Source organism: Nelusetta ayraudi, unplaced genomic scaffold (genome assembly GCF_046127955.1).
Source record: "Nelusetta ayraudi isolate G7.1 ecotype Tasmania unplaced genomic scaffold, CSIRO-AGI_Nayr_v1 ptg000084l, whole genome shotgun sequence".
Classification (NCBI taxonomy): Eukaryota; Metazoa; Chordata; class Actinopteri; order Tetraodontiformes; family Monacanthidae; genus Nelusetta; species Nelusetta ayraudi.
Window position 1 is genome coordinate 2749079 of NW_027466134.1, and position 20734 is coordinate 2769812.

Sequence of the window (20734 nt, forward strand, 5' to 3'; positions counted from 1 at the left end):
GAACACACATGGAATTGTGAAGCAAACAATAAAAGTGTAAAATAACAATAACTCAAACACGTTTTAAATTTCAATTCTTCAAAATAGCCACCTTTCATGGAAATTTAGTTATTTAACATATTTTTTTATTTGCTGCTGAATTCCATATAACTTTTTTGCTCATATATTTGATGTCTTCAGTATCAATCAGTGTAGAAAGTTGTAGCCAATCGTTCTACTTGCAAGCTTGAGTATATATTTTTGAAGGAGTTTGCATTTCAAAAAGGCGTGGCGTGCAAAACCAATAAGCCTGCAGGTCGGAGTTTTTTTTTTTTTTGCAATGTCAATATGACCGTTTTGTGGCATTTAAAACGGTCACAAACGCGGTTTAGTTCTCTAAGACACATGAATAATGAACCTCGATGTTGCTGTTTAATTCCAAAACAAAGTATAAATAAACAGCGCTTCGTGTGTTTATTTGCGTTGAATGGCAATGCCACAACTTTGAGCTTCTCTGAGTTTGATTTTACTGACTGTGGAGCAACTGTCATGCCTGTGGGCGTTGCTACAACCCGTTAAAAAGCCAGGTCGCTCACTGATTGGTGGACAGCCGTGTGGGAGTCACTCCGTCTGCCCATTGGGCAAGTACTGGCCGTGCCTCGCACTTGATTGGTTGATAAAACAACACAGTCGAATTTTAAATCATGCAGACGTTTCCTGTGTTTGGGGCAGCACGTTTTAACGTAAGTTAGTAATAGAGTCTACGAACAGTAGTTGAGGAAGCCTAGCCATCTCTACGGCTGGGAAATTTCTTAACATGTAATTCCAGTTTCTACTTTTTATAATCGATATTTTTTTTAAAAATACCTGATCTAGAAAATGTCGGAAACGACAACGTCGACACGGAGAGGATTTCTGGATTTTAGTCCCATACGAGGAGACGAAGACAACAAAGAGAACGACGTCCCGGTTTTGAGCTTGGTCCAGTTTTCAAAAGCTCCGTTTTTGACGTTTGGAACGCTAAAGTTGGGAACATCCAAATCGGCTCTCCTGCAAATCGACAATCCGTCGGAAGATGTGGAGGCAGAGGTCACCGTCGAGAAGATCTCCTCGAGGAAAGGCTTCTGTGTGGATCGCAGTAGATTCACGATTCAGGTATGGGCTACGTATGCATGATAATGTACGCCAAAGAGATAAACTGCCGATCGACACACTCGCTTCTGTGGAGTTCATGGTGAGCTTGTGCTAAATTCCGCCTTGTGTCTTGTACTTGCAGCCTGAGTGCTCATTCAACCTGACGGTAACATGGACTCCTACGGAAGAAGGAGGAATCAGAGAGCTGCTCGTCTTCTGTGCGAATGGGATCCTCAAGCACCAGGCGGTTCTGCTCGGAAGAGCAGAAGCGCCCAAAAAGAAAAAGGTAAACATGTTGTATCCACCACAACTGTTCAAAGGTGTTGTATCCATAACACTTAAAAAGTTTAACTTTTGCCATAAAGTTTTAATGTATAAAATAATTTGTCATACAGTGCCACTGATTTCTATATAAATACAACTGTGTGTATTTCTAAAACAATTTTCAGAAAAGTTTATGGGACTCCATCAAAAACAAACAGGCTGGAGAGAAAATTGGTGTGTCCAGGAGAAAAGTGTCAGATCACTCGCGAAAGACGGCAGCCAACAAAACCTTCCAAGTGTCCCGGAAGTCGCAGTATAAATTGGAGAGGCCTTGCAGCCCGCTCGCCTCCCTCAACGAGGGCAGATCCGTCAGACAGAGGTCCGTCTCCAAGCGCAGTCCAGTCCAGGATCACCCCCAGAAATCCGAGGAGCAGAAGGCCATTATCTCCTCTCAAAGCCTGCAGACGCTGGCCTTGTCTGACCAGGAGAACATCTTTAATGTTCAGAGGAACTCCTCTTCGTATTTTCCCCATCTCACTGAAAAGCTGATTAACTGCAGCAGCTTGACTGCCAGCCCAGATGCCTGTGTGGGCAAACCTGACAACAAAGACCTGGCCAGGATGCTCAACAAGACACTGTCACCGATTGGAACGCCTGAGAGGTTTAAGAAGATCATGCCGCACATTTATTCGGACAGTCCGCTCTCTGCTGCGGTGGAATCCGAGCGTGGCACCAGTGACGCTGACAGCGGGTTAACTGGAACTCCGGTCCCGTCTCTAAAGGACGCCCTGGCTCTCATTGATTCCGATCTAAGCCAAATTATCTCCAGCCCTCAAGACACAAGTTCGAGCTGTAGCTTTTCCGACTCGCTGAACTCCAGGAGTGGAGGCCGAGCCTGCGAACCCCAGAGGGAGTCCTTTAAAACCTCCCCTGATGGTCCCTCGGTGCAGTCCGGCGATCAGCCGCCGACTTTCTTCGTTGGCGAAACTGTCACGAGCGAGGCTGCCGTCCCGCAGCCCGACAAGGCAGCGCTGAAGGCCAAGAAATCCTCCTTCATCTCTGTCACAGTGACCAAGAGCAAAGCGCCTGTGGAAGTGAGCGGTTTGAGCGGTAGGAAAATGAAAAAATCACGGAGGAGGCTTTTGGAGAAGACGTTGGAGCTGTGTGACAGCAGCAGTTGCGAGTCTGGAGCAGGCAGTCCGAGCCTTCCCGTCATCGACCTGCACGCAGGACAGAAAGGAAGGCAAAACTCCAGGGCGGAAGGCTTCAGCTTCGCCTCACAGCATCAAGATTCTCCCACCATCATCACCACCACCAGCCCAGTGATGCCTCCTACACCAGCTGCTTCATCCCCGGCGCCTGCAGCCGCCGAGGCCACCGCGACCTCCCCGTCACCTCCGGGCTCGTCCTCTCCTCTTTGTTCCCTCCTTGCGTCCGAGCCGTCCACACCTCCACCCTCTCGGGACGACCTGTTCCCCGTTCACATGGCAGTGCAGGGGAAGAAGAGGAAGAGCGAGGAGTTCACGAGAAACGACGGGAAGGTCCCGGACGCTGGGAGGACGGAGCGTGTCAAGAGGAGCAGGGTCGTGTCTGCCAAGGTCGAGCCCGTGAGGTCGGTCCAGGAGAGGAGGAGTGCGTCGCAGAGGCAACAGAGAACAGCGGGTAAGTTCACATGATGCACCATCAACTTAGAGAGTGTCCTCCTGTGTCGGGCCTGCACAGTGAAAGTGAAATCTCACACTTGTCCTGAAGGATTATTATAATAAGCATTTAATTACAAACAGAATTTTTTAAAACACACTGTTGATAAATTTTGAGTGACGGAAGGAAAACTACAAGAATGCATTTGTGTAGAAAACATGCTAAAGTTGTTCATATTCATATTCTCTGCCACATAAAATGCTGAACAGTGCGTTTTGCCCCTGCAGGCTCTGTCCGTTCCACAGCAACGTCCACGCTGAAGGCCGCTCCCTCCAACCAGGGGAAGCAACCGAGCTCCAAACTTGGCTCACGAGGTGGGCTCCTAATGTTCTTAGACTAATTATTTTAATCTATTTGCACTCGAATAAAGTGACGGGTTAACATATAGAGAAGATGAGCTGTTTTCCAGCATGGCTGAAACTCGGTGGCTCTCCCCCTTTTTCCCCCCCTCAGGCCCTCATTCTCTGAAATCCTCTCGAACTTCTTCCGCGAGGACGGCAAGAGTTGTGGCCGTGGCGCAGTCCAAGCTCACCTTTGTCAAGCCGGTGCAAACGGGTACGCGGCGGCTCCGTCTGAAAACCAGCTTTCGCCTGTACTCACCTCGCGATGAATTTTTATTTACTCTTGTCCCGTCTTTTCCTCTCCCCACCTGTCAGCCATTCCAAGACACCCAATGCCATTCGCTGCCAAGAACATGTTCTATGACGAGAGGTGGATTGAGAAGCAGGAGCGAGGCTTCACGTGGTGGATCAACTACGTCCTCACTCCGGATGACTTTAAAGTCAACACTGAAGTTGCCAAAGGTGCGTTTTCTGCTCCCAACATCAGGACCGGACAGAGTTCTCTGCCAGTGATACCAGCTGCGGTTTCATTACAGCTTTGTACAGCTTGTATGTTGTAATGGTATTCGTTCTGCACGGACCATGGAGTGTGCGGAACATATCATGAGCCTGGGTCTATGGCCTGAAACTATGTGTGATTGATCGCTATGGCAACTATGCTGAGCGGTAGCTGCATTATTTACTTGCATATTTATTTTTGAATGGAGGACGTCACAAATACGGCAGCTGCAACGAAAGGGTCGACCGGGGCTCAATGAATCGCAAAAAACACCCAGTTGGCAGTGTAGTCAATAACCTCAGTGGGTCTCAGTAAATTCTACATAACATGGATTTTTTTTTCCTCATTTCTGTGCAGTGAGCGCTGTGTCCATTGCCATGGGCAGTGACGACAACTTCAGCGTGCCCAAAGCCCCCACCAAAGAGGAGATGTCCCTGAGCACCTACACGGCCCGGCGGAAGCTGAACCGCCTCCGTCGTTCCGCCTGCCAGCTCTTCACATCCGAGGCGGTGGTCAAGGCCATCCGGAGGCTCGAACTGGAGGTGGAGGCCAAGAGGTTGCTGGTCCGGAAGGACCGCCATCTCTGGAAAGACATAGGTAAATGAAGGAGGTGCCGTGAAGCCCGTCTGGTGGCTCCTTCTCTTCAACCATAAAATCAGTCTGAAAGTGGAGCCATTCACCCTGCTTTTCACCTTCTAGGAGAGCGCCGAAAGGTTCTCAACTGGCTCCTCTCATACAATCCACTGTGGCTGCGGATCGGTCTCGAGGTATCCTGATGCTTTTTCTTTCTTTCTTTCTTTCTTTCTTTCTTTTTTTTCAATGCACTGTTGGCTTTCCTGCTATAAATATAGAACATATAAACACCACTGGCTCCAATTCAATTTCAAATGTATCCACTTCAGTTATCCATCCTGCTTAAAACAATATTTGATGCCATATACATCTTCATACCCTGTCAGAAACATTCAACAACCCCCCCCCCCACCCCTTCCGATGACGTTTAAAGAAATTGTCAGTCGTGCCTTTAAGTACACAATCTACCCATAACCTTATATATGGCTTTTCTAGCACCTTCACGACACCCCCAAAACGCTTTACAAAGGCCTCTCATTCACCCATTCAGTCTCACATTCACACACCAGATTCTGTCGTAGCACTGACACACCGTGTCCCGTCCTCAGACAATCTACGGGGAGCTGATCTCGCTCGAGAGCAACAACGACGCACTGGGCCTGGCCGTGTTCGTCCTTCAGCGGCTGCTGTGGAACCCCGACATTGCTGCCGAGTTCAGACACGCCAAAGTGCCTCACCTGTACAAGGATGGTAAGCAATACGATCAAATATTTAATAATGATGTGCTAAGAGCTGAAAAAGACTGTGATGGAAATGTCAGGAAAAACAGCAACTTAAAAATACATTTTATTGTCTTCAAAATGTAATTTTGTTTTCAGGTAGAAAGACAACAGTAAAAGCAGTGTATGTGTCCTTAGTTCTTTAAATGTAACTGTCATACCATTGGGACTTCCCAATATCTTCTCTGCTCAATCTTTTCCTTCTTAGGCCACGAGGAGGCGCTGTCTCGCTTCACTCTGAAGAAGCTGCTGCTGCTGGTGTGCTTCCTGGACAAGGCCAAAGAGTCGCGGCTCATCGAGCACGACCCCTGTTTGTTCTGCTTGGATGCAGAGTTCAAGGTAGGCTCGTGATCTGTATAATAACACTGAGACAACTAAACAGTCCTTCAAATTCACCTTTTGTACATCTTCTTTTTTTTTTTCTTGGAAAATTGTGAATTTGAAATTTACTGGATAAGAATGTTTCTCTGATTTTACCTTATTAATCCTAATTTCAGTGAAAGAGCTTTCAGTGGTGTATTAACGAATGATTTTGAGATTCATCAACCCTGCATTATATTGACGCCCGTCCAGTCTTTGAGGCGACTGCTTTCAATCTCTCATACTTGTGCCTGTGTTGTGGTTTTTATTTTTCATAGACGACCAAAGACCTGCTCCTGGCCTTCTCCCGAGACTTCCTGAGCGGGGAGGGGATCCTGCCTCGACACCTCGGCTACCTCGGCTTGCCCGTCTCCCACGTCCAGAGGCCCCTGGATGAGTTTAACTTTGCCGTCAAGAGTTTGGCGGTCGACTTGAAATGCGGGATTCGTCTGGTGTAAGTGAGACGCGATGAATTTTAATGTGATACTCTGAGCTCCCCTGCCCACAGAGAGAGTTCAGCCTCTGCAAGCTGGGGGAGGGATTGAGGGTTCGGACTGCAGAGGCTCTTCCCAACAGCTCGCCTGATGCAACGCTGTTGTCTGTGGATCAAAGATTGATTTAATTTCAGTCATAAGCTGCGTTTCCATAGAACCCCTAGAATTTCCCAAAACCTAAATGTTGCTTTTAATGTGGGTCTTTCTTGCAGGCGGGTGATGGAGCTCTTCACCCAGGACTGGAGTTTGTCGTCCAAGCTGCGCCTGCCGGCCATCAGTCGCCTGCAAAAAGTCCACAACGTAGACGTGGCCCTGCAAGTGCTCCAAAGCAAAGGAGTGGACCTCAAGGACGAGCACGGTAATTATGAATGTGAATGAATGAAAATCTTTAGCTTGTACTCAAAAATAAAATAAAACACATATGCTCTACATAAACAGTTTTACTTATAAATGTATCTCATCCTGTGACGACTTGACGAATATCACAGTTGACGTCTGATTACTGCTTTTGTGTTTTCAGGCTCCAACATTGAGTCTAAAGACATTGTGGACGGACACCGGGAGAAGACGCTGGGCCTCCTGTGGAAAATCATGTTTGCATTTCATGTGCGTTGCCATACCCTCACCCACCCCACCCACCCACCCATGGGTGAATTTGAAAAATTCTGTATTTATTATTTCTTTGATTTGGGTTGTAGACGGTCAACCGATATGCTGTTTTTGCAACATCCTGCCCAGGTTGAGGTGATTTTGGACGAGAAGCAGCTGACGGAAGAAATTGGCTTCCTGAAAAGGACCCTCAAGACCAAGCGCAGTCTGGCGTCCCTGAGGGCCGGCCAGGGTCTTGACTGCAGTCCTGCAGAGGCCAGGAGGCCGTATGAACACAGCAGCACAAAGATCAGTCTGCTGATGGACTGGGTCCGCACTGTCTGTGACTTTTACAGCCTCAAGGTGAGTTTCGAGTTCACAGACTGGGTGACAAAACGGTGGAAAGTTTGTCTCGTTTTACGTTGATTCGTCTTCATGGTTGTTGTTCTTGTCGGGAAATTAATTATTTTAAGGTTAAGTTTGTAATATTTGGAGAATTCGAGAGGAAACGGCAACATCAAGTCGTTACATCTGGCTCCAACAAACAAGCTCAATTAGAGCCCTGGATTAGTTCAGGAGAGGGCAGCGTCTGAAGGATGTTCTGCGTGTCTGTTCAGGTGGAGAACTTCACCGTGGCTTTCTCGGATGGACGCGTCCTCTGCTACCTTATCCACCACTATCACCCCGCTCTGCTGCCAGACAAGGCTGTCAGTCACAGCACCACTCAGACGGTGGAGTGCTCGCCGAGGGGCCGTCTCGAGCTCAACTGCTCAGCCAGCGACTCCGACACCTCCTTTGACTCCTTCCCGGCGGACCTGAAGGGTACTTCTTTTTAGACGCCCGATTTTGAAGCGAAAGAAAGAAACTTGCAATGGATGGACTCCACTTGCCAGAAAAACTCACCTTTTTTGCCTTTAAGTGTAGTGAAATAAAATAAAATTTTAAGATGTACGGAAGCCTTTTACAGCAGAATCTACAAATGTGGGGTACAAGTGTTAATCACAATATGATTGAATATATTTTTTGTCAATGCTTGTGTATCAATTAAAGGCCCAGATTCCCCCTTGCTGCAATTTAAAGAACTGCTGGAGAATGAGAAAAGCAACTTCAGGCTGGTCAACACTGCGGTGTCCTACCTCGGTGGGGTTCCAGCCATGATCAACCCAGCTGACATGTCCAACACCATCCCGAGTGAAAAGGTATGGCACAAAAGATTTTTGACTAATCTTTCTCCTCCGTCGTGCCGTGCCACAGGAAAGTGAAGTCGGCCTCGTTGTATGTTTTTTTTTTTTTTTTCACGTCTTCTTTTTTAAAAAAAAAAAATTTGTCCAAACGTCTTTCCTTCCGTCTGTTTTCCAGGTTGTGATGTCTTACCTCTCCTTCCTGTGCGCTCGTCTTCTGGACCTGCGGAACGAAACCAGAGCTGCTCGGGTCATACAGGGCGCCTGGAGAAAATACAGATTGAAGAAGGATGTCGAGCTCTACAAGGTTTGTTCTCCACCGTGGCCTACTTCAAACAAACATATTTTTATCACTTTTTTTTTCCAGAAGTATGTGAGATTTTTTAAATTTATATTGCAACTGTGTGACGCTAACTTTGTGTCTGACCTTGCCGTTGCCCTTGTAAGTGGGGTAAAAAAAAATCTTAATTTGCCAAATCTGACATACAAAGTCAAGAATTGTTTTGTTTTTTTTTAAATTTTGAAGGTGACATAAAAAAAACTACACTTTTGTTGTTATTGTGTGCATGCAGGAAAGAAACGCCGCTGCTGCCAAAATCCAGTTGCTTGTGAGAAGCTTCCTCCAGAAATGCAGGGCTAAGAGACAGAATCGGGCTGCTGTTGTCATCCAGTCGGCCTGGAGGGGTTACGCAGCTCGCAACAGGCTGAGGCTCAAACGTGAAGCCCAGGTCCGAGCTCGGCAGCATGCGGCGGCCAAGGTCATTCAGGTAGGAGCTTTTTGAATGTCTGAGGAATACGGTCGGGGATGAATAGCAAGCCAGCAATCTCATTAGTTTGACTGATAGAGAGGGATGAAGGAGTGCTTCTATCTTTTATGCTTGCATAGAGGGGCCGGCTACCTCCTTCCTGAGTTCAGTATGATGTATTCGCACTGTAGCACGTGCAATGTGTCAGATAGGATGTTGTTTGCCAGTCTAAAGATTGATTGCTCAATGGCTGTCTATTTTTTTTTTAATTTCTTTATAGTCACGCCTGCTTGTGCAATTATCCACTGAAAAGCAGCTCTTATCTCGTCTCTACAGGCGCAGTGGAGAATGTACTCTGCTTCGCGATCCTACCAGCGCCTCACACACCTCACGATTGTTGTCCAAGCTCAGTGGAGAATGAGGAGGGCAGCCTCTGCTTATGGAAGAACCCGCTGGGCAGTAGCCACCGTCCAGAAGCACTGGCGAGCGAGAGCTCTAGGCAAGAGACACTGTGAGCATTATCTCTCTTTGAGAGCCGCAGCCTTGACGATCCAAAGCGGGTACAGAAGATGGAAATCCCGGAAAATCGAGAAGGAAAACCGCGCCGCCAGAGTCATTCAAGCCGCCTTCAGAAAACGGCACGAGGCAAAGGTGGCCGAGAGGGTCGCAGCCGCTGTGAGGATTCAATCCTGGTTCAGGAAGCACAGTTGTCGCCTGCAGTATGAGCGGATTCGCTCCAGCGCCGTCCTCATCCAAGCTTGTTTCAGAGGCCGCACGGACAGACGCCGCTTCCTCGCGCTGAGGCAGCGACACCGCTCGGCCCTCGCCATCCAGCGGGCCTTCAGGGGCCACGCCGTCAGGAAGCAGCTGGAGGAGATGAAGCGTGCCGCCGTCGTCATCCAGCGCCGGTTCAGGGCCTCGCTGGCAAGAGACGTCCAGCGGCAGGACTTTGTGAGGATGAGATGCGCCGCCGTCGCCCTGCAGGCAGCCTACCGAGGCAAAGTGACCCGGGACGCCCTGAAAGTCCGCTGCCAGGCCGCGACCGCCATCCAGGCGGCCTTCAGGAAACATGCCGCCCAGCGGAGCTACCTCCGCCTGAGGGGAGCCGCTACTCTGGTGCAGCGGAGGTACAGAGCTGCAGCTCTGACCCGTAGGACGAGGGCCGAGTATGTTGCCCTGAGGAACGCCGCTGTGGCCGTGCAGGCTGCTTGGAGGGGCCGGGCCGACAGGAAGCGAATGGAGAGGCTGCACCGGTGTGCGACTCTGATACAGGCCTGCCACCGGGGCTACCGAGCGCGGGCCGAGTACGCAACCAAGAGGGCCGCCACTGTCACCATACAGCGGCGCTACAGGGCTCACCTGGCTGGAAGGGAGACTAGGGACAGATTCCTGCGAGCCAGATCGGCCTGTCTGGTCATCCAGGCTGCATTCAGGGGGGATGCTGTTAGGAGGGAGCTGAAGAGGAAGCACCAAGCAGCCACTGTCATCCAGTCGATGGTCAGGATGCATTTACGCAGGAAAAAGTTTGTGCTCCTTCAAAGCGCTGCCATCATTGTCCAGAGCCGCTACAGAGCTCTGGCCGCCGGTAGGGTGCAGCGGGTCGAGTTCAGCCGGCTGAAGCTGGCGGCCACCAAGATACAAGCCGCCTACCGGGGCTTCAGGGTGAGACGGGACCTTGAGACGAAGCACGAGGCGGCCACGGCGATTCAAGCTCTGTTCAGGATGCACAGAGCACGCACGATATACCTCGCCATGAAGTGCGCCGCCATCATCATTCAGGAGCGCCACAGAGCCAGGCTGCTCGGGGATCAGCAGCGGCTGCAGTACGTGGCACTGAAGTCTGCAGTCTTGACCATCCAGGCTGCCTATCGCGGCCTCGTGGCCAGGAGAGGGATCTTGGCGATGCACCGGGCTGCTGTGGTCATCCAGCGAAAGTTCCTGGCCGTCAGGGAAAGAAGGAAGTTCCTGGCTGTCAGGACGGCGGCGGTGGCGTGCCAGCGGAGGTACAGGGCGTCCGCCCTAGCCAGGAAGGAGCGCTCAGACTACGAAGCCAAGCGCAGGGCAGTCGTCCGTCTGCAGGCAGCCTACCGAGGGCACCGGGCCAGGAAGCAGCTGCGTGTCCAGTGTCACGCCGCCGTGACAATTCAGTCTCACTTTCGGAAGCACCTGCAGAGGGTGCGCTACTTGAAGCTGTGCTGGGCTGCACGCGTCATGCAAGCGCGCTTCCGGGCATGCAGGGAAACCAGGCGGGAGATGCAGCTTCTGAGAGTCCGCAGGGACGCAGCCATCATTCTGCAGGCGGCGTTCAGAGGCCAGCGGGTCCGGAAAGAGATCGCCCTGTGGCACGGGGCCGCTACGGCCATTCAAGCCACGTTTAGGAGGCACAGGGAGCAAGTCAAGTTCCAGGCAGTTCGCTTGTCTGCCATCATCATCCAGAGGTTCTACCGCTCTTGTGTGCTCCGAAGACGGGACAGAGAACAGTTTTTAGAAGTGAGGCATTCTGCCATCATCCTGCAGGCGGCGTACAGAGGAAGGCAGGCCAGAAAAGAACTAGGTCATAAGCACCAAGCCGCCACAGTCATCCAATCTGCATTCAGGAGGCACAGGGAGCAAGTCAAGTTCCAGGCCGTCCGCTTGTCTGTTGTCGTCATCCAGAGGTTCTACCGCTCCCACGTGCTCCAAAGAAGAGAGAAGGAGAGATTTTTAAAAGCGAGGCGCTCTGCCATCGTCCTGCAGGCGGCATTCAGAGGCCGGCAGGCCAGGAAGGAGCTAGTTCGTAAGCACCAGGCCGCAACTGTGATCCAGTCAGCGTTTAGAAAGCACAGAGAGGCTGTCAAATTCAAGGCCTTGCGCCTCTCCGCCATCCTCATCCAGAGGTTCTACCGCTCCTGGGTTCTTCAGAGGAAAGAACGGGAGGAGTTCTTGAAGATGAGACACTCGGCCGTCGTTCTCCAAGCCGCCTTCAGAGGGTGCCGAGTAAGGAGAGACATTGCAAAGATGCACAGGGCTTCCACCGTCATTAAGGCAACCTTCAAGAAGTATAAGCAGCAGTCGGCCTTCCAGAGGCAACGCTGGGCAGCACGCATCCTGCAGCAGAGGTTCAGAGCCCTGAAACTCGGGAATGCTGAAATGCAGCGTTACCAACGGTGCAGGAAAGCTGCGCTCACCCTGCAGGCGGGGTATCGCGGAATGATGTCGAGACGCAGGATCAAACAAAGGCACATGGCGGCTACCATTCTACAGAGGGCTTTCAGAAGTCGCTGCGAGCGCCAGCAGTATCTTGCCCTGAGAGCCTCCGCAGTCGCCGTCCAGCGGCGGTACCGGGCTACAACCACAGCCCGGGACCAGATGGCGAAATATCAAAAGATGCGCAAAGCAGCGGTGCTCCTGCAGGCGGCGTACAGAGGAAGACAGGCCAGGAAAGGGCTATCTCGCCAGCACCAAGCCGCCACAGTCATCCAGTCGGCGTTCAGGGGGCACAGGGAGCAAGTCAAGTTCCAGGCCGTCCGCTTGTCTGCTGTCGTCATCCAGAGGTTCTACCGCTCCCACGTGCTCCAAAGAAGAGAGAAGGAGAGATTTTTAGAAGTGAGGCGTTCTGCCATCATCCTGCAGGCGGCATTCAGAGGCCGGCAGGCCAGGAAGGAGCTAGTTCATAAGCACCAGGCCGCCACTGTGATCCAGTCAGCGTTTAGAAAGCACAGAGAGGCGGTCAAATTCAAGGCCATGCGCCTCTCCGCCATCCTCATCCAGAGGTTCTACCGCTCCTGGGTTCTTCAGAGGAAAGAAAGGGAGGAGTTCTTGAAGATGAGAAACTCGGCCGTCGTTCTCCAAGCCGCCTTCAGAGGGCGCCGAGTAAGGAGAGACGTTGCAAAGATGCACAGGGCTTCCACCGTCATTAAGGCAACCTTCAAGAAGTACAAGCAGCAGTCGGCCTTCCAGAGGCAACGCTGGGCAGCACGCATCCTGCAGCAGAGGTTCAGAGCCCTGAAACTCGGGAATGCTGAAATGCAGCGTTACCAACGGTGCAGGAAAGCTGCGCTCACCCTGCAGGCGGGGTATCGCGGAATGATGTCGAGACGCAGGATCAAACAAAGGCACATGGCGGCTACCATTCTACAGAGGGCTTTCAGAAGTCGCTGCGAGCGCCAGCAGTATCTTGCCCTGAGAGCCTCCGCAGTCGCCGTCCAGCGGTGGTACCGGGCTACAACCACAGCCCGGGACCAGATGGCGAAATATCAAAAGATGCGCAAAGCAGCGGTGCTCCTGCAGGCGGCGTACAGAGGAAGACAGGCCAGGAAAGGGCTATCTCGCCAGCACCAAGCCGCCACAGTCATCCAGTCGGCGTTCAGAGGGCACAGGGAGCAAATCAAGTTCCAGGCCGTCCGCTTGTCTGCTGTCGTCATCCAGAGGTTCTACCGCTCTTGTGTGCTCCAAAGAAGAGAGAAGGAGAGATTTTTAGAAGTGAGGCGTTCTGCCATCATCCTGCAGGCGGCATTCAGAGGCCGGCAGGCCAGGAAGGAGCTAGTTCATAAGCACCAGGCCGCAACTGTGATCCAGTCAGCATTTAGAAAGCACAGAGAGACGGTCAAATTCAAGGCCATGCGCCTCTCCGCCATCCTCATCCAGAGGTTCTACCGCTCCTGGGTTCTTCAGAGGAGAGACCGGGAGGCGTTCCTTGAGTTGCGGCGTACCACGGTGGTGCTGCAGGCCGCGTTCAGGGGCTGGCGTGTCAGGAGGGAGGTTGACAGGCGGAGTCGGGCGGCCACGGTGCTGCAGGCACACTGGAGGGGGCAGGTGCGCAGGTGCTTCTACCTGAGGGAGCGGGAGGCAGCCCTGGTGCTCCAGCGGAGATTCAGGGCGGCGCAGCAGGCCAGAGCTGACAGGGGGCACTACGTCCGGACGAGAGAGGCCGCCATCACGCTGCAGACGCACTGCCGAGCCTGGCTCGCAAGACGTCGGGTAATGCACTGCTCTTTTTTTCGCTTTCCTTCAGTCAAATAAAATATTAGGGAAAAATTAAGGTTACAGCCGTAAATGGGATGATAAAAAAAAAACAAGAAGCAACAAATGTCAAAACAGCTGAGAAAAACTTAGTAGTACTGATTCTTTCTGTGAGACATAAAAAGAAACATTTGATTATTTTTTTTTACCCTTTTCGTTGTTTAAAAAAAAAAAAAAAAGCAGGATGTGAAAAAATATTCCACACTAACGCTCGGCTCCACACTTTCACATCGTTGGCTGGGAGCTAGCAATAATTACATAATAGTGTGTTTTCGAGGGAGATTGAAAAGAAAATCTCCATTCCCCCAGGTTAGCTGCACTCAGAGCCTCGAGGTAGATGCAGGTACAAGAGACGTTCACTCATTAATGTGGCCAGTTAGGAACTGGATTCCTGCATTTCTAGGCTTGAAGCGCTGAGACACAGGGACAGTACACACAGTCATCCACACTGTGGCGCACCAACCCTTTAGTTCCTGCAAGTCGTCTTCACACATTGCCGAAGCACAACAAACAACTTCATGATTCATTGAGTACAAAGTATAAACACAACGAACCACGAGGAAGAAAGAAAACAGTGTGTCTGTCTTAAGCTGGCAGGCACCTGTTGAGGACCCCTGGTGGTTGCGTGAACCATTCACTCTGCGAATTGCACAAAATAAATACAGGAGTTGGCAGGAGACACAAGGATTACGATTAAAATGCGATCGTGTGTCCTGCCTCGTATTTAATCTTATCGTGATTAACGTATTAATGCTGCCGCCCTTATCTTTGTCTTTCCCTTCTTTGTTAAAGGCATTAGAGAATGCCAAGGCCGAGAAAAGGCTGCGCTTTACGTCTGCAGTCTTCCACCACCTGAGCGCCATCAAGATCCAGAGAGCTCTACGAGCCCACCGGGCTTTAGAGAACGCCAAAAGACAAATCCACTGCGTCGTCACCATACAGGTACAGTTGGTGACCTCACAATCTCCTTTTCGAAAAAGCATCTTGATGCATTTAAATTAAAAAAAAAAAAAAGAAGAAGAAGAAGAAAAAAATGCACATTGGAAAAACTGAGTGACCCCCCGCCCTCCCCCCCTTTTTTTTGTCATTTCTTGTCTTTTTGGTAGCGGTGGGTGAGAGCGAAGCGTCAGAGGAAATGCTATCTGGACGACAGGCACAAGGTGATGACGGCCCAGCGAGCGGTCAGGCGCTGGCTGGCGCGCCGCCACCGAGCCGCGAGTGTAATTCAGCAGGCCGTCCGGAAGTTCCTCCTCCTCAGGCGCGAGAGGACGTTCGAACGAGGCGTCGTCAAAGCTCAGGTGCTCCTTGCCACAAACGTGTCCAGTTTTGCTCTACAGAGACCAAAGCACCCTGATGAATAATTATTAATTATGGCCTTTGTACTTAGTACTTCGATTTTTCAGGTATCTGTACTTTACTTGAGTAATTCTTTTATTCGACTTTTCTCTTTTACGCTCTACATTTGTACACAAATATCTGTATTTTCTACTTTTTACATTGAAAAAAACAGGCCTTATGCTTTTGTGTTTTTAAGCATTTAAAATAATTATGTTCAAAGAAATTCATTAGTATAGTTGCTTTAAGTGGAACTAATTGAACTATGCTGGGGTGTAGTATAGGGTGTTCAATATAAAACTGGATCCTATTTTAGAGGGAGATTATTTGAGAGTGCCTCGGCTTTGGGGGCGCCCAGCGCCCCCTCTGGCTTCCCCCACTTTGAAAACCACTGGACAGGCTGTTTAATTTCCTCAGCTGTTTGAGAATTCATCAGCGTTCGTTCCTCAACGACAGTTTTGTTTCCATTTGGTTCCCTGACCTCAGGCCCTGTGGCGAGGTCACCGCTCCCGCCGGCTGCACGACAATCCCAAGGTGGTGAAGCTGAGGCAGCGCTTCCGCAAAGTCTCCGCCGACGTCAGGGAAGAGGACAAGCTGCGGCACAAGACCTCGGTGGCCCTGGATTACCTCCTTCGCTACAAGCACTTCTCCTACATTCTTGAGGCCTTGAAAAACCTGGGTGAGGTCCAGTAAGCTCTGAATTTTACGCGGTTAGCCTTGATTAATAGCGTTTTGATTTTTGCATAATCGAAAATCTCTTTATTCCTACGTCCATATTTATGTGAAGCATCATCTGTGGAGTGAAGGATGTTTATCAGCTACTCGTTTACTGGACCTGCTGACGACTGAGACTATAGGCTTTAGACTTTAGGGAAGCGTGGGACGCGGTGTTCCTCCTTTTTCGTTGCCTCTTTTTGCTTGCGTGGCTTAAAAAAAAAAAAAAAAAACGGGTCGGAGAGGAAGTTGGTCTTTGCGGTTTTGATTCCATCCCAAGAAAATGTGAAAGTGTACATGTGTTGCATGCACAATATGACTGTGACCGAGAGCAGTGCGGTTGTTTACGCGCGTTTCCTTGAGAGCCTGCCTCCTACTCTCACAACTCTAATCCACAAAACCTTTCAATTCTCCCGAAAAATGAAACTTTACGTTCAAAACAATGTTCTGTCATCTCACAATGGCCTTTTGTTCCCCAACGACACACACAGACCATCATATGGGTCGACATTGAGAAGAACCAGTTGAACACCGATGCGCTCGGTGTGAAGTGCGATTGCTTTGAATATTCGGAACACACAAATACATTGTCACCAATATGTTTTATTTTTCCCACAAAACACGCTGCACCTCCTCCACATGACGAGCTGTGTTTCCCCCGGGCCAAGCAGCGTGGGGGAAACAGGGCCGAGCTTGGTGAATCCAGCCATGGGAAGCATCAGTGTTGCCACCTACTGGTCCAAAGCAGAAGCGCTTCCCTGTTGGCCCGTTAATGCTAAAGCTCCGATTGCAGGGGTCACATGTTGCCGTCTTTGTGTCTCAAGTCGCAGGATTTGTGTGGAAGCGACTCCGAGAAACTAAAGCATGTTGCGTGTCTGTGTGCGTTGTCGTGTGCAGAGGCTGCCACCAGGCTGTCCCCCGAGTGCTGCGAGCGGCTGGTGGAGAGCGGCGCCACCGACGTCATCTTCACGCTCATCCGCTGCTGCAACAGGAGCGTGCCCTGCATGGACGTCATCACCTTCTCCATCCAGATCCTCCTCAACCTCTCCAAGGTAGAGCAGCGCGTCCGTGGTCCGACATGTCGGCGCCTCGGGTGTAAAGGCGGCGACGTGTCCGGGGATAATACAGGCCTCCCAGCGAGGACTCTCTCTCTCTTTGTTTGTGTTGAACAGAAGTCATTTAAATCCAGGGCTGGGCAAACTTTTTGACCGGTGGTTTGGGAATCGCGCTAAAGTCCCGGCAAAGTTTCGTCGCTCGAAATAAAACAACAAAAACAAAATAAAACAACAAAAAGTTCCTCTAGGATTTTCTTTTTTTTTAAACACGGAACGCTGTTTCCCAGTTTGTAGTTAAGGTAAACATGGAGTCGGGTAAAACAACTTAAACTTAGGGATCCGGTTGGTTGCAGGTTGAGGTGAGGGGATCGCGTACCGACAAGACTTTGAGGGAAGACTGCTTGATGTCGTAGCTCTCAATGCTGTGAGTTTTCTTCGGAATCCCAGAAGAGGAAGGAAATGTTTCCTTTTTGCTCCCAAAGACAACATAACCAAAAACAAAGAGAGAGAGAGAGAGGAGGGGTGTGGGGGGGGGTCTTGCATCTTATCTACCTCCTCTTTTTGATTCAGAATTTTCACACAAACCTTTTTGGACAGTGCAGTGCAGTGACATTCCTGTCAGCAAGAGTCGAGTCTCTGTTGTGACAAACTCAAAACAGCTGGAACTCCCATAGCTTCCAGAATTGTATCTTTGTGTTTGTTCCGCAGTGCATCTGGCGAACTCAACCTTCCCGTTGTTGGTGCATTTCCATGTTCAGAGGTCATTCCACGTTTCCTTTACTTGCTGAACACATTTCAGTTTGCAAAGTCCCCTCTGAGGAACTCAGATTAGGCAAGTGGACAGGATGCAGCCGGCGGCTTTCGCTGAGGGTGCGTTTTGAAACAGACTCTGTTCCTCTGGATTCAGCCAGCTGATTAGAGGGTTCAATTCCTCTTCTGCCAAAATAAACCCCAAACCCTTCAACAAACACAAAAAGACATGAATTGTTTTGTTTTTTTTGTCTCGCCTCCTTTATTCACATTTGTTATTGCGACACTGCAATTTATTTTATTTTTTTTTCATTTTTAAATTTGATGAGAATTGACCCTCATGCCCTCATCTCCCCTGGATTTGCTGTCGCAGTACCATAAGACCGTTGAGGCGGTCTACGCCGTCGAGAACTCTGTGGAAACACTGCTGGACCTGCTGCAGAGATACCGGGAGAAGGCCGGAGATAAAGTGGCAGAGAAGGGCGGCAGCATCTTCACCAAGGCCTGCTTCCTTCTCGCTCTCCTGCTGCAGGACAGAGGCCGCGCTGCGGTGCGTAAACTGCAACACGCTGCCTGGGAGCGGACATCACTGCGTTTCATCAAATCAAAATGTTGAAGTGTGTGTGTGTGTGTGTGTGTGTGTGTGTGTGTGTGTGTGTGTGTGTGTGTGTGTGTGTGTGTGTGTGTGTGTGTGTGTGTGTGTGTGTGTGTGTGTGTGTGTGTACATACATAAAGTCCAAGTATGTGTGTGTACATACATAAAGTCCAAGTATGTGTGTGTACATACATAAAGTCCAAGTATGTGTGTGCACATACATAAAGTCCAAGTATGTGTGTGCACATACATAAAGTCCAAGTATGTGTGTGCACATATATAAAGTCCAAGTATGTGTGCACATATATAAAGTCCAAGTATGTGTGCACATACATACGTGCATTTTTGTGTGTATATTCATTTTTTTTTCTCTGTTAAAATCCAGGATGTCATGAGGCTTCCCAAAGCCCTGGACAGAGTACGCAGCATCTATCGCCTCACCGCGCGCAAACACAAGATGGACGCGGAGAGAAGCGTCATCAAACACAAGATGAACGCGTCCGTCAACGGAAGCTTTTACGTCCCGGCCACGCCCCGCAAGTCCAACCCACCACCCAAGTATGTATAAGCCAGCGCAGACCGTCGTGGATGACTTTGTCTGACATTTGCAGCTGTGACACCAGACATCTCTTCTTCTTCTTCTTCTTCTTTTTTTTTCTTCTTCTTCTTCCTCCCCCATGTTCCAGGTTCGCTCCAGACTGGGTTCTCAGGAAGGACAAGCTCAAAGATATCGTGGATCCTCTCAGGGCCATTGAAATGGTGGCAAAGACACTTTGCATTGTGTTGTAAATAGACCAGCTTTGAAATCTTTTCTTGAGTCTGTCCTTGTTCTTTTGACACATTCCCACATTTTCCTCCTCCTTGTAAAATTATCAATGTTCTACCTGATGCAGTGTTGTACGTATCTGTCTAATGTAAATGAAAGATTTTAGATTTTAGTCAGATTGTTTGTTCATGTGTATTTGCGGACTTTGGGTTGCAGCTCTGTGGCAAGAACAGTAGAAGAAATGTCAAGATGCTAATAAGCTTTTAAAGATGATGCTGAAATTTGTTCTTTGCCGCCGCGCCCCCCCGCCCCCCCTTCGTGTTTTTACTGCTAGCATCACATTTTCCCATTAGTTGTAAATAAAAACAAATGAAATAAAAGCCTTGCGTTGATGTCATGCCATTTGTTGTGTTGGCGTTCAGTTATTAAAATGATACACAGCCTGTTGGAAGTTGATAAAGTCCTCTTGTAAGTGCTTCTTAAACTGTGAGCGGAGTGTCAAAAACAAACTAAAATTCAAATGCAAATAGTGTTTATAATTCACAGCACCACAAACGATATTGACAGTTATTTTTTTTTTGATTTATTTTGAACATGAAAATGACATGCGCGTATTCACACACACACACACACACACACACACACACACACACACACACACACACACACAAAAAAAAACAGAACGATGACAAAGTGGACAGCCAAGACAATCTTGGAGAAGAAAGCAGCGCGACAATTTCACCTGCATGTCTGAAAAGAGGTTGGAAGAAGTACAGCTTACATAGTCCCGCCCCCTCTTCATAAACTTAATTGTTAATAATGGTCCCCTCTTCCTTTTAAGTTCATAGAAGCCTCCTTCAACCCTTCACAAGGCAGTCAGGAATCTTCAAAGCGCTTCAGTAGAGCCTTTGATATTAATTGTGCTACTGTGAAAGGTCTTTTTCAGGATACCAAGTCCAAGTCGCTTGTACCGCCCGAAAATTTGTAAAAAATAAATAAATAATAGAAAATCATGAAACAAGATGTACTTATTTCCTTTTAAACATTCAGACATTTGTCGTAAGGAACGTGCATGACAAAATATCACGGACTGATGATGTGCACATACGTTTAGAAAGTGGCGCTCAGACCTGGGTGTTCAATGATGACAACGTCCCTCGCAACACACCAAGAGTACAAGAACAACAAAAAATTTAGTTCTATGTTGTCTTATAATTACATTTTTTTCATGGGTTTTAACGGCAATACTTACACACGTCCAACCAGAAAGCATAATTACCACGTTGGTGTGCCTTGGCTTTTGAGACACGCACAGGAATATTCTCAGGTAAAAACTTAATGACATGACAATTGTGTCAAATTCTAACAACTTACCGTTCCACTATTGTTTCGGTAAAGACATTTGAAAAGTCAACATCCGAGAACATGGCTTCAGCTGACAGAAACAGAATTTGTTTTTCAGACATTAAGGTGAAGGATGCCTGGTTGAGAAACCCATTTCTGTGGAAAGTCACGTATTGAATTCACATATTGATTCACATATGAAGTTGACATATTGAGATGAACAAGTTACCCAGAATTCTTACCATTTTGTGACAATACTTTGAGCACCTTCAGCAAAAGGAAACAAGTTGAGAGGGCTTCCATAGTTCCAGCCTCGGGCATTTCGCTCCTCAGCAGCAAGTCAGTGTCCCAGGACGACTTTTTAAAAAAAATTTTTTTTTTTTACCTTATCACTTCTTTCATCATATTTATCACATCTAATTTTGCAATACTCGAAATGTAGAAACTTCTTATTTGCCAAAGACGATATCCTGGAAATGTTTTCAAAATGATCTTCCTGCGTGTATTCCCGAAGATTACATGCTCTTGTACAAAT

At 49.0% G+C, this 20734-nt stretch overlaps 1 protein-coding gene across 1 annotated transcript; it reads left to right on the forward strand.

The window, feature by feature from the left end:
- The first annotated feature begins 699 nt into the window (after window positions 1–699).
- On the forward strand, window positions 700–19246 carry aspm (assembly factor for spindle microtubules). The gene is made up of 26 exons (XM_076045111.1): window positions 700–1134; window positions 1256–1399; window positions 1563–3039; window positions 3306–3392; window positions 3532–3633; window positions 3735–3881; window positions 4276–4515; window positions 4618–4685; window positions 5100–5241; window positions 5479–5609; window positions 5909–6084; window positions 6337–6482; window positions 6645–6730; window positions 6863–7075; window positions 7330–7534; window positions 7763–7911; window positions 8072–8200; window positions 8466–8660; window positions 8976–13598; window positions 14433–14582; window positions 14747–14938; window positions 15462–15654; window positions 16587–16741; window positions 17868–18044; window positions 18475–18647; window positions 18776–19246. The coding sequence occupies exons 1-26, from the start codon at window positions 859–861 to the stop codon at window positions 18876–18878; spliced, it is 9879 nt and encodes a 3292-aa protein (XP_075901226.1). The 5' UTR covers window positions 700–858; the 3' UTR covers window positions 18879–19246.
- Window positions 19247–20734: the final 1488 nt, after the last annotated feature.

Coding starts and splice junctions, on each gene's coding strand:
- aspm (XM_076045111.1), top strand. CDS start 859: ATGTCGGAAACGACAACGTCGACACGGAGAGGATTTCTGGATTTTAGT. Junction 6,483..6,644: donor GGACCTCAAGGACGAGCACG/GTAATTATGAAT, acceptor TTGTGTTTTCAG/GCTCCAACATTGAGTCTAAA. Junction 15,655..16,586: donor TGAGGCCTTGAAAAACCTGG/GTGAGGTCCAGT, acceptor TGTCGTGTGCAG/AGGCTGCCACCAGGCTGTCC.